The sequence below is a fragment of the Euleptes europaea genome, chromosome 14, assembly GCF_029931775.1.
Source record: "Euleptes europaea isolate rEulEur1 chromosome 14, rEulEur1.hap1, whole genome shotgun sequence".
NCBI lineage: Eukaryota > Metazoa > Chordata > Lepidosauria > Squamata > Sphaerodactylidae > Euleptes > Euleptes europaea.
The window spans coordinates 17103433-17115683 of record NC_079325.1 but is presented as its reverse complement, the minus strand read 5'-3'; the positions used below and the strand labels follow the sequence as shown (position 1 = coordinate 17115683).

At 45.3% G+C, this 12251-nt stretch overlaps 1 protein-coding gene across 1 annotated transcript in view; it reads left to right on the top strand.

Annotated features, from left to right (window-relative positions):
- Positions 1-1291: 1291 nt before the first annotated feature.
- Positions 1292-12251, top strand: part of ROBO4 (roundabout guidance receptor 4) — an 81674-nt gene continuing 70714 nt past the window's right edge. The window contains exon 1 of the mRNA XM_056860882.1: positions 1292-1472. Within this exon, the coding sequence (XP_056716860.1) occupies positions 1292-1472 (181 nt within the window). The remainder of the gene's footprint in view (positions 1473-12251) is intronic.

Below are 12251 nucleotides of genomic sequence, written 5' to 3'. Positions count from 1 at the left end.
GCACTATACCAGGAGGAATGGCTGGTTCTAGCTTGCTGAGAGCTCTGAAGGAATACCCCCAACCCTATTCCTTGAAAAACATGATTAAGCTGCCTGAGTGTGTGCATGTTCGTAGTGGGGGGTGGGGGGTGGGGGGTGGGGGTGAGAGAAAGGCCTTTTTTAATTGGGAGATGCTAAACTGGGTGGGCAGGGAGGTGTGGGGGACAGCATTGCTAATAAGGGGTAAGAATGATAGATGGCTTGTGTCTTCGTGAGCTAAATGGGAACAAATTTCTTTGGGCTAATTATGTTTGTTAAATGTGTTTGAGTCAATAAAAAGTCCCAGAAAACAAGTAAAAAGAGGAAGGGGGGGAGGGAAATGAGAGCGATCTAGATGCTGCAAGGGCCACAATGGAGACATACGGATTTTCGGCAGCGAAATGATAAAATAATTGGCCATCAGTGCAATAAATGTAATTGTGGCCGTTTAAAGCGCATTGTGTCTTTGTGACAAATGAAAATGTTTCGGCCCCCCCTTCAAAGCGCACAGTTTCCCGACCAGGTTGACAAAGGGGGAGCCGACAAGCGGTTAAATCTATCAGGGGATGGTCAATTTTGTTTGAAAACAGTCTCTTTTTCTTTCCAGCCTGCAAAGCAGGGAGCGTTCTTTTATGTAGTCAATCTCCCTCACCAGGATGGCTGGATGGAACTCAACTCCTTGCCTACTCCCAAAGGGAAAGTGGGGGCATTTTGCAAGGGGGGGGGTGACAGTGTTTTTTTTTTAAGAAGGCAGAAAGGATGGAGGGGGAGGAGGGTTAAAATGAGAAATGTCTGCCTTTCAAGAAGGGAAGCCACAAAGAATGTTTCCCTTTTGTTCATTGATCATTTAATTTAGTTCTTCTCAATATTGTGGCCAAGGGGGGGGGGAAGGAGAGAGATCCTGGTGCAGATGCACCCCCCCTTCTGATGTCACAGATGGTGCAGAGAAAGCAGACCGCTCTCAGCATGGGGCCTAGATGCTTTCCTCCCTCATTGTTCCCCAAGTTTAAAAAGAAGGGGGGGAAATACAAAAGCAGTTGGAAAACATGCTTAATAACAAATTCCAAATAATTTCCCAAACAGAGAGCTTGAGCTAAGCAGAAGTGAGAGCTGTGCAGGCAGAGAGGGGGGAAAAGGGGGGGGGACAAAACCTGCCCCCAAGGCTCCTTGGGCATTCGGACAAGATTTCCTTTGGATTCCTTGAACGCTACGGGAGGGAAGTTAGCATTTTCTGAGCCAACGTCTCCCCCTTGGCGCTTGCTCTCTCCGCAGGATGCTGCTCAGGGTTCTCTTGCTGAGTTTCGCGTCCCTCCCTTGGGTTTGGGGGTCTCAGAGATGTCAATGCCACTGCACCTGCCTGGCAGAGCAAGAGAGGAGGGGCTCGCAGGTGCCGAGCAGGCAGACCCGGCAGCTCCGGCAGTACCGCCAACCTAGGCACAGGCACAGGCTAAGAGGTAAGCACCCTTTTTTACCAAGTTACGTTGGGTCCTGAGACTCCAAAACTGCCTACTGATGGGCATGATGTCACGCATACCCGCACCTGTGTGTGTGGCGCATTTTCAGTTTTAAGGGCAGAATTCGGGATGATGATGTTAGACCATCCTAGGAAATGTGGCAGTGGGAGGGGGGAGCGTGGCAGCTATAACTTCCTAGGCATTCCACATCCGCCAGTCCATGGTAGCTGGAAATGAGGCTGTAGGGAAAGAGAATGATGCACCTTCATCATGTAAGGCTCTGAAACAGACTTTGTTTAATCAGAATAGTTGTTTTTCATCAGAGCATGCGGAAGGCAGAATGTAAAGGAGATGCACTAGGGAAGAATAACCAAGGATAACCAGAGGAGCAAAGGATCTTTTGATTACACCAAACATAAGTTTATGTGTTGGTGCCTTTCCTGCATTATTCAAGACAGTCTCCGCCCCAAAGATGTTACAATTTAGGAAAAGAAGCATGGAAAAGAAAGAAGCACCCTAAGGCAGGCGGAGGTGAGCCAGTGTGGTGTTGTGACAAGAGTGAAGGATGAGGATCTAGGATAGCCAGGTTTGAGTCCCTACTCTGCCACAGAAGCTTGCTGGGGGACCTTAGACCAGTCACATGCTTATAGCCTAGGCTACCTCATAAGGTTGTTGTTGTGAGGATAAAACGAAGGGGGAGAGAATGATGTGAACTGCTTTGGGTCCCCATTGGAGATGGAAAACTGGATATAAAGATCTAAATAAACAGAGAACTGCTAATCAAACTGGGCACCGTTCACCAGGAAATGATCCAGTGGGAAGTATACCTCTTGTGCCACTCATATGTATTTTTAAGTGGGTTTGCGAAGATGGATCGGTGCCTGTCATCCACATGTAACTTGCAAATGAGATGAGCGTGGACTCCCTCCCAGCTGAAAACGCCTGAGCAGCTGTTTTAGCTTTTCAGGCAAGAGAAGGCATATGAGTGTTGCGAAGTTTAGTGTTATCCCCCCCCTCCCCAATAGAATTTCCTGTAAAGCCAAGTTTTCTGTTTCCATACACCGAAATAATGACCAGTATCTACAGAATGGGAAAGGAAAGGTGTCATTATCATAATATGCAGAACAAAGAGAACTAGGCTATGCGGAGTGGATTTCTTTTTGTCCCTGGGCCGTCCTCCCCTCCCCTTGCATTCACTATTCACTAACACATTTCCTAGAGGTCACGGCTCTGCTTCGAAAGTCAATGAGCAGACAATTGTGTCTCTTTATTCTTCCTTGCCTTTGGTTTGGATGTTGAGGCTGACCCTTCAAACGCTCTGAATTTTTTTTTTTTTTGGGGGGGGTGTTATTTATTCCCATCTCATAAGTCCCTGAGCTCCATTATTAGATGAAAGAGGATTATTTAGCATCTTCTGTTCCTGCAAATTGCCCTGGTGCTCAACCACTGAACTGGGCATGACAGCTGGAATGAATTACATGACTTTTAAAAGACAAATTCCTGTAAGGATGGGCTGGATACCGAAACGGGTTCTAGAGAATTCCACAGGAGATGGTGATAGTCAAGAGCAGAGATGGCCCTTAAAAGAGGGTTAGACAAATCCACGGAGGAGAGTCAGCAGCTATTAGCCAAGATAACCAAATGGAACCTTCATGTCCAGAGGCAGTGTAGAGGCTGGGGAAATAGGAGGAGGAGGCTTGCCCCACTTGTAGACATTTGGCTGGCCACTGTGGGAAACAGGATATTTGAGTAGAGACCCCCTTGGTCTGATCCAGTAGGGCTGCTCTTATGTCCTCGTGCGGTCTGACTTTGGGATTGGGGTGGGGGAATCTTACTCTTTTCAAGGTGGAAATGATCTGGTTGCCTGTACCATGGTAAAGAGTTGCCAAGTCCCACTTGGGAAATACCTGAAGATTTTGGAGGTGGAGCCTAGGAAGGGCAGGGTTTGGGGCATAACCCCATAAAGTCCACCTTCCACAGCAGCCATTTTCTCCAGGGGAACTAATCTCTGTCATCTGGAAATCAGTTGTCATCCCTGGAGATCTCCAGCCCCCCCACCTGGAGGTTGGTAACCCTAGGTAAGGGGGAAGTATCTAACTGCCAAAAATAAGTCATCCCTGTTTGCATGTTTGTATAAAATGCTGTCAAGTCGCAGCTGATTCATGGTGACCCTGTAGGGTTTTCAAGGCCATAGAAGGACAGAGGTGGATTGCCATTGCCTGCACAACAATCCTGGACTTTCTTGGTGGTCTCCCATCCAAATACTAAATAGGGCCAACTCTGCTTAGCTTCTGAGGTCTGACCAGATCGGGCTATCTTGGGGCATATACAGCGTCTGCAATTACCTCATTCGTGCAGAGCTTGATTAATGTGTCCATTGACCAGCAGAGGCCACACTGTCCAGATATTTGAAACGCAAACATGCTGTCAAGAAGGTTGTATGGTGCAATGCCCCTGGCTTTAAGGTGCACTTATCTCCCCTGTGTTTATGCTCAGTGACTTAAATTAATCTGCAATTTCAGCCCTAGTAATCAAAGAAATAAATGCTTTGTGCATACTGCGGAAGTAAAAAAGCAAAGTGATTGAGTTAATTACCCTGGCTCCTGCCTGTCAGAATGCTTGTAATTCTTCAAAATAAGCAGAGCCTCTAATATTCCATTATTTTCCATTATTACCCCAAACTGCTGTTTAGCCTACTGGGGAAAACATGGCCTCCCATAATTTTATTCCAGCAAAGGGTGATTCACATGGAGAGAATGACATGGGGGAAAGAGCTAAACCCCCCTGCTCTGGCACCTACGGTCCCAATCCAATTTGTCCTTCCCTCCTCACAGCTGGCCCTGACCTGGATGGTCTAGGCTAACCGGCTCTCGTCAGATCTCAGAAACTAAGCAGGGTTGGCCCTGTTTAGTACTTGGATGGGCAACCTTCAAGGAATAATAGGGTCGCTATGCAGAGGAAGGCAATGGCAAACCACCTCTGTTAGTTTCTTGCCTTGAAAACCCTACTGGGTTGCCATAAGTCAGCTGTGACTTGACAGTGCTTTATACACACACACACACACACACACACACACACACACACACGGTTTCCACGACAAACTACTTCATGACTGAATCCGAAAAGGTTACCCATTTGCACTTTAGAAGATGATAAGGTAGTAATGTGAAGAATCCTCCATTGGCTAATGAAATTGCAAACGTAAAGTCCCTGTCTCACAATCTGTGTTGTGGGCAGGAGTTGAGATGAAAAGGGAAGATCTGGTGTAATTGCTTCATTCTTGTAAATCGTCACGTTTTGCTGAAGGTGCTCGTTTGCTAAGTCATGTTTTCAAGAGCAAAATTCTAGCACGCCAGCTTGCTGTGTGTTGTGAATATAGAATCGCAGCCTTTGTGGAGCACAGGCCGGGATGGAAGAGACTTGAGGGAACTCATGTGACTTCCCACAAAAGGATCTGATGGTCTTACCATTGACTTCTGCTGAACTGGACGGAAGGTTTTTAATGTCACATGGATAAAAGAGCACAGGCCCTTGAAATGCGAATCTGGATGCCAATGCCGGGGTTTGCGTATGCCTTGTGCTTCTTGTAGCTCTTGGCTGCTGATAGCGAATGCCAGGGTACAACAAAGACAGAGCCTTGCGCCTAGAGTGCTTGGGTCTTAATTTGCAAACCTAATATACGGGAAACAGGATTCTCCTGCGTGTCGGGGATTGTTGGATTAACTATAGAAGCTTAAATGAACAACATTGGGCTGGATTTCATTATGCTTTTGTGGTATGCTAATATGTAGTTCCTCAATAAACTGTAATTTGTAAAAAAAAAAAAAATAGAAATTACAAAAAAATATGCCTGTCTTGTTCTCAGCTACATATGTCAGTATCAGTGATCAAGTTTTATATAGCTTATTTTTATCACTATGATGATGGTGGAAAGGCGCAAAATGCCTGACAGATATGCCAATGTTCTGAATCTTGCTGCTGTTCTATTATTCAGCCTTTCCTGTGACGCTGGGAGAGGCTGAACCAGCTGATGCAGTTAGGCAGCAGGACCTCTTTGGGATGTCCTACTGGTACCATGCTAAGTAGCTGCTACCGTTCTTGTGCTAACTCCAAAGTGCCATCTTATGGCTTCTTGTACATACTGCAGCCTGAAACCACTCATATCAAATGCATGTGTAACTGGTCAAAACAATAACATATTTCATGCTTCATAGTGAATTTTCTTTCCCTGTACGTGAGAGAGAAAGAGACCTATAGCACACAGCGATCACATCCCTATGCGTTCTTACCAGTTTCCCAATGGATGTGTGATAAACCCTGTATGTATGTTTTGATTGTCAATATATATAGTTTATCATAAGAGAGCCTTGTACTATTCTTTGATACAACCTCCAGGTACTAGCTGGAGATCTCCTGCTATTACAACTGTTCTCCAGACGATAAAGATCAATTCCCCTGGAGAAAATGGCCGCTTTGGCAATTGGACTCTATGGCATTGAAGTGCCTCCCCTCCCCAAACCCCGTTGTCTTCAGGTGCTGCCCCCAAAACCCCCCACTGGTGGCGAAGAGAGACCTGGCAACCCTAGATCCAACTAGCCAACAATCTTACTTCTTAGGGTTGGCTTTGTGGCCAAGGACTTTTAAGAATCCCCAGCAGTAAGATGCAAGAGCTCATCCCTTCTCCACCATAGTTCCCATTACCCCATTTGCGAAAAGTTTTTTTAAAGAGTTTAGCATCACATATTCAAGATTATATCCTGGGTGGGGCCCCATTTGGAGCACTCCACCTAAGGTTATTTTAGGGTTGCCAGATTCCCCTTCGCCAATGGCGGGAGGTTTTCGGGGCGGAGCCTGAGGAGGGCAGGGTTTGGGGAGGGGCTTCAATGCCATAGAATCAAATCAAATCAAATCAAATCAAATGACCTTTATTGGCATATTCTCAGAGATATAGCATAGACGGTACACAAGAATTCTCATTCCATACATTTCCCATATAGATATAATTTAAGCTTTGATCCTAGACTTGACAACTTCCGTCAAATATTCTGCCACCTTTAAAGTGACTTCAGGGATAGAGTCGTTCATTAAAAACCGGCATATGGCAGTTTCGTGGCTAGATTTCATTTTATTAAGGTAAAATTGTTTTCTTACGAGGGCCATCATGCAGAAGACAATTTATAAATATATGCTGAAGTGTATCATGTTGACTCAAACCGCATAAACATATTCTTTTTCCAAAGGGGATATTTTTAAACCTGCCCTTTAATACCTCCGAGGGGGCCATAGAGTCCAATTGCCAAAGTGGCCATTTTCTCCAGGGGAACTGAGCCCACCTCAGGCTCCACCCCAAAAACCTCCCGCCAGGGCTGAAGAGGGACCAGGCAACCCTAGTCTGAGACCCTGGCGAGCTGCTGCCAGTCTGAGTTGACAATACTGACCTTGATGGACCAGTGATCTGATTGAAAATAAGGCGGGTTCACGTATTCACCCATATAATCCCGTTATCTTTGCCAACACGTGAGACCGTGCGTTTGCCAACTGTCCAGATAATAGCTAGTTCTGCACAGGTCTTTTAATGTATGACTCTGCCCTTTTGAGGTTCCATCTGCTTCTCCTCATTTGTATTTGTGTTCAGGTTTATCCCAACATATCCTGCCATTTGTACAACATCCTGCTATTGTCCATCCGTACTCCCTTGAGAAACTCTGGCGATTTGCAAGGCATTGTGTCACAACCAGGCAATAGCAGGACCCCAAGGACTGCACAAGTAGCTCTGTCTACCCAAGAGGGGTCTGGGTTTCCCAACACGGCAAACTGCTTTTGGAACTGAAGGAACTTCCAAAAGGAGATTGTGGTGTGGTGGCAGGGAACAGGGCAAGGAGTATCTCTTGCTTGAAGAAAAGTGAATAGAATCCCTCTGGGTAGGCCCAGGTTTTAGGGCAAATAAAAACGAGTTTTTATGATCCCAACCTGTTAGTTATTGGAAATATTCCTCGTCAATTGTAGAGAAGCTATTGGAATGCTGCACGTTCTTCAGTAGCCCTCTCTAACAACTAGGGTTGCTAGGTCCCTCTTTGCCACCGGCAGGAGGTTCTGGGGCGGAGCCTGAAGAGTGCGGGATTTGGGGAGGGGAGGGACTTCAATGCCATAGAGTCCAATGGCCAAAGTGGCCACTTTCTCCAGGGGAACTGATCTTTATCGGCTGGAGATCAGTTGTAATAGCAGGAGATCTCCAGCTAACCCTACTAACAACAAAGTTGACTAATGTCCAGAATTTTACAGGCAGAACAAAACAAAACAATCCATCCTCTTGGACAGCTGCCTCAGTTGAAATATGCCAGAAAAACAAACATACATTCAATTGAGCCCCCTTTTGTTGTTGTTAATACATCAGTATTGCCAACTTTGTAACAAAAAGAATTCGGGGCTTGCCCAGAGGAGGTCTGGAGGTGGAACTCAATAATTTGAGCCCGGTCCCTGTGCAAAAGCTCATCTGTTATCTACAGCACTCAGCTATTAAGACTTAAGCTTTGGGAGGGGCAAATGGTCTTGTCCCTTTGTTTTCTCTCCCCCCATTTAATAGCCTAGGACTCGTGGGTTAGTGGCATATGTGCACGCTTCAGGACTAGCCAAGCATTATACGCACAAGCAGGTAATGAAATCCCAATTGCCTTTAAAAAAACCTGTTTAACCTTAACCCGTTCTTTCTCTGCTCCAAATCATCCAACCAGCTGCATATGCTTCTACAGGATTCTAACCTGGTGTTTACAGCTGCAAGCACATTTTTGAAATCCTTGAAATGGTGTGGGGGTGGGCAGAGAGAACATTTGGGAGGAACAGTTTGGAGCAGAGAAGGGGTAGGTGGGGAAAGAGTTAAGCGCACCCACCCTTCCCTGCTCCGATTGTCTTCTCCCCCACAATAAAGCTTTAACAGTGTTATGCTCATTAGCATGCAAAACTGAGCTAGTGGTTGTAATGCATTTGCAGTGTAATGTGCATACGTGTACTACAAATGCCAGGGCCACGTGAAGTTCTGGAGGCCTCACTTCAAAAAGGATGTGGACAGAAGGGAGTAGGTACAGAGCAGAGCGATGAGGATGATCAGGGGCCTGGAGACCAAGCCCTACAAGGAAAGGCTGAGGGGGTTGGGAATGTTTAGTCTAGGAAAGAGGAGGTTGGGGGGGCATAATTGCTCTGTTTAAGTATTTGAAAGGCTGTCACTTAGAGGAGGGCAGGGAGCTGTTCCTGTTGACAGCAGAAGATAGGACTCACGATAATGGGTATAAATTCTGGGTAGAAAGGTACCGGCCGGACATTAGGATTTTTTTTTTACACTGATAATAGTTCAGCAGTGGAATTTGCTTCCTAGGGAGGTGGTGAGCTCCCCCTCTCTGGCAGTCTTCAAGCACCAGCTGGATGAACATTTGTTAGGGATGCTCTAGGCTGATCCTGTATTGAGCAGGGGGTTGGACTAGACGGTCTGTGGGGCCCCTTCCAACTCTATAATTCTATGAATCTATGATGTGGAAGCATCTGCAGGACTGTTCTGTCTAATATAAGAATTGGATTTCTCAGTTCTCATATCATGTCAGGAACTTGGAGGTTTGGAAGCTTTAGTTCTGAAATGCTGCATGGTAATCAAATGGCACATGTGCTTTAAAATGCAAACATTGTTTGGATTGGAGAGAAGGGTATTCTTTGATATTAATAGCTCAACAATGCTTTGATATTCAGATAGTACAGAAGTTACTTGCTCATTTTGTGAGCTCATCACAAATTTCTTCACTTTATTTTCCTCTGCTGATATATAGAAAACTGGGCTGGGCTGCACCTGGTATATAGACAAAGATCATAGATAACCTCATTTATCCATAGAAAAATGCCAAAAGCAACACCATTATAATATTCTTTTATTAGGACCAAAAGGGGGAGGGCAATTAAGTCTAATGAAGCTGCCAGGACAACCTGGATTATCTTTTAAGATTCCGCAAACATTCCTTTTTTTTTTTTGTATTCAACATCTGTCCTGATGGTTCTGCGGAGATTGAAAGTTTGCACACTACTTTGAGACTTGGTTGTTCCCAATCAAATGGTATCACACTGCTGTCCTTGAATAGAGTTTATTTCATTTACTCCCCCTTCCCTGCTTCTGGAGCAACTCAAAGCTAAATCAAACCTGGTCATTTCATTCCTGTTCAATCATATGAGAAATACCCTCATATTTTTGGAGCATTGTCTTTGCACACAGGGAGGGGTGAAATAGATATAATGGAAGGAAAGGGAGCAGTGAGGGAGGGGGGGGTGATAGAAAAACCAACATTCCTGGGCAAGACAACTTGTTTGTCTTGACTTAGGAGGGGCCGGATTCCAGTGCTCTGGTGATGTAGTAGGAAACAGGAAGGTTGGTGTATACTCCCTGTCTCGGAGCTGATGTGAGGAGAGGAAGCCCCTGAATGCAAGTCCACTCCCTTCGGTACTCTCTGAACAGTCCAAGAGGGAAGGAACTGGTTGATGAAATCTTTTGACTCAACAAACCTGTGTGTGTATGTGTGCATTGGAGCCAGAGACAAAAGGCCTTCCTCCTAAACTGAAACTGGGGTCAGGTCAATCTCCTCGGACGCCAAGTTCTCTAAAGCAGCCATTGGAGCAACTGGATAGGCATGTCAGGAGTGCGCATCGCATTGCAGAGACTATTGGTGTGGGCGGCTTTCCTCTTATTGGAAGGTGAGTGACCAGAATGGAAGAATCTCAGATGCAATCGATAGGGCAGATTTCCCCAAGTGGAGGAGAGGCATTTAAAACGGGGAGCTGTTTAAACGTGTTGCAGTGAAACCGAAAAGGACTATAGTCTCACTTCAAAAACTAAGTGATTGATTCTGACAGAAGCTTTTGTGGGCTAGATTCCTCTTCCTCAGGAATCTTGGGCTGCAATCCTAAGCATATTTACTTGGCTGTAAAACCAATGGAACTTAGTTCCAATACTCAAGTTGTGCCTATTTACCAGGGACAATCCCTGTTTTCTGGTCCCTGCCCAGGATAGAACACAATCCCACCCAGTCGGGTTTTTGGGGGTGTTGTTTTTGGGTCTTTTGGAGATGCCTTGATAAAATGGTGCTGGTGTGAACGGTCGTCCTGCAGAGTTCGACTGCTTCCCCTGGGGCCGTAGCAGTTAAATCTCTAAGTATGCAGTAGATACATCTTTTCTCTAGTGTGTAGCCAAGGAAATGCCTGTGCCAAACAAGGGCTCAGCCTGCTGTGCTGTACTGGTCGGCTGCTAAGGTTGAACTGTTGAAAGAGACAATATCATAGAGCAATCATGCTTTTCAAATATATTTTGATCTTAAAGAACAAACACTGACCTGACTTTGAAGACAAGACAGGACCGGCTTTTGCTGAGCAGAGCATCAGCGATGTGTCATCCCGGAAGGGAAGGAGCTTGCAAAGGATTTCTTTGTGAAGGGGACTGTTAAAATAATGCCATTTTTTATATGTAAAGACTGGCCTGAAAGAGCCTGTGGGAGCTTTGCTTAAGGCACTGGCTGCACACTCCCACAAGCAGCATCTGGGGGAATCATCAGCAAGAAGATATTGCACCAAAAATATGAACCATCCCGCACAGAAGTGCTACTTTTGAGAGCCAGCGTGGTGTAGTGGTTAAGAGTGGTGGTTTAGAGCAGTGGAGTCTGATCTGGAGAACCGGGTTTGATTCCCCACTCCTACACATGAAGCCAGCTGGATGACCTTGGGTTAGTCACACTCTCAGTCCCACCTACCTCACAGGGTGTCTGTTGTGGGGAGGGGAAGGGAAGGTGATTGTAAGCCGGTTTGATTCTTCCTTAAGTGGTAGAGAAAGACAGCATATAAAAAACAATCTTCTTCTTTTTAGAAATGACCTCCCAAGTCCCCACACCAATTTTTTTTAGAGTTCTTGCTATTTTCTGCATGGACTTAATAATGTAAATGCATAAAAATATATAAACAGAAAGTAGCCTTTCACTGAAAGTTAGCAGTGCCAAAGGAATCCCCGTGTATTGTTCTGCAAATTGGATGCACAGTCTGATCTTATGCATCCAAGTTCCACAGAGTATAAAATGTTTCATGAATACTGTATTTTATTGAATGGCAGGTGAGGTGTGTAGAGTACACTGTGTGTATTTCTTTTCTCCCTACTGCTACAAAATATGCTCGTGTAGTAGATTTGGCTGGGGACATTTTTTCCAGATATAATGAATATCATTGTACGTGTAATGCAGGCTAGTTTAGACATGGCTGGGCCTTGAGATCCAAAGAAAGTGACTCTGCCGGTGATACAAAATATGATTGTCCCAAAGCAACCAATTTCTTTCCCACTAAGCTTGGTTCTTTTGATCCAGGTTTGCTTTCTTTGGATTTCTCATGTGTTTGGGCAGGTTCTTAAATTAGTAGCCTCCAGGTCACCACATGCCTCGGTCCAGAAAATGACACAGTTAGATCTAAATGCCCTGTGAGGCTTTGAGCATCTAATTCTTGAAAAGAAGCCCCTTGCAGCCTATAGCAAACTGCTTTTTCTCTGAGTTTTCAAAGCAATTTGTGACTCAGAGGTTTGCTGCTTCAAGGGGAAAATCCACCCTGCTAGTCCCTGCTCTAGATTATGGTCATCTGTAGCAAATTTGCAAAGTATATTTTGATAATGAATTGGTTCAAGCTCACAGGCATGAATATGGCATGTATTGATAAGTATAATACATCCAAGCTGCATGGAAAAAGTGAAGAGGTCCCATGGGAGAATACTTGCCATGC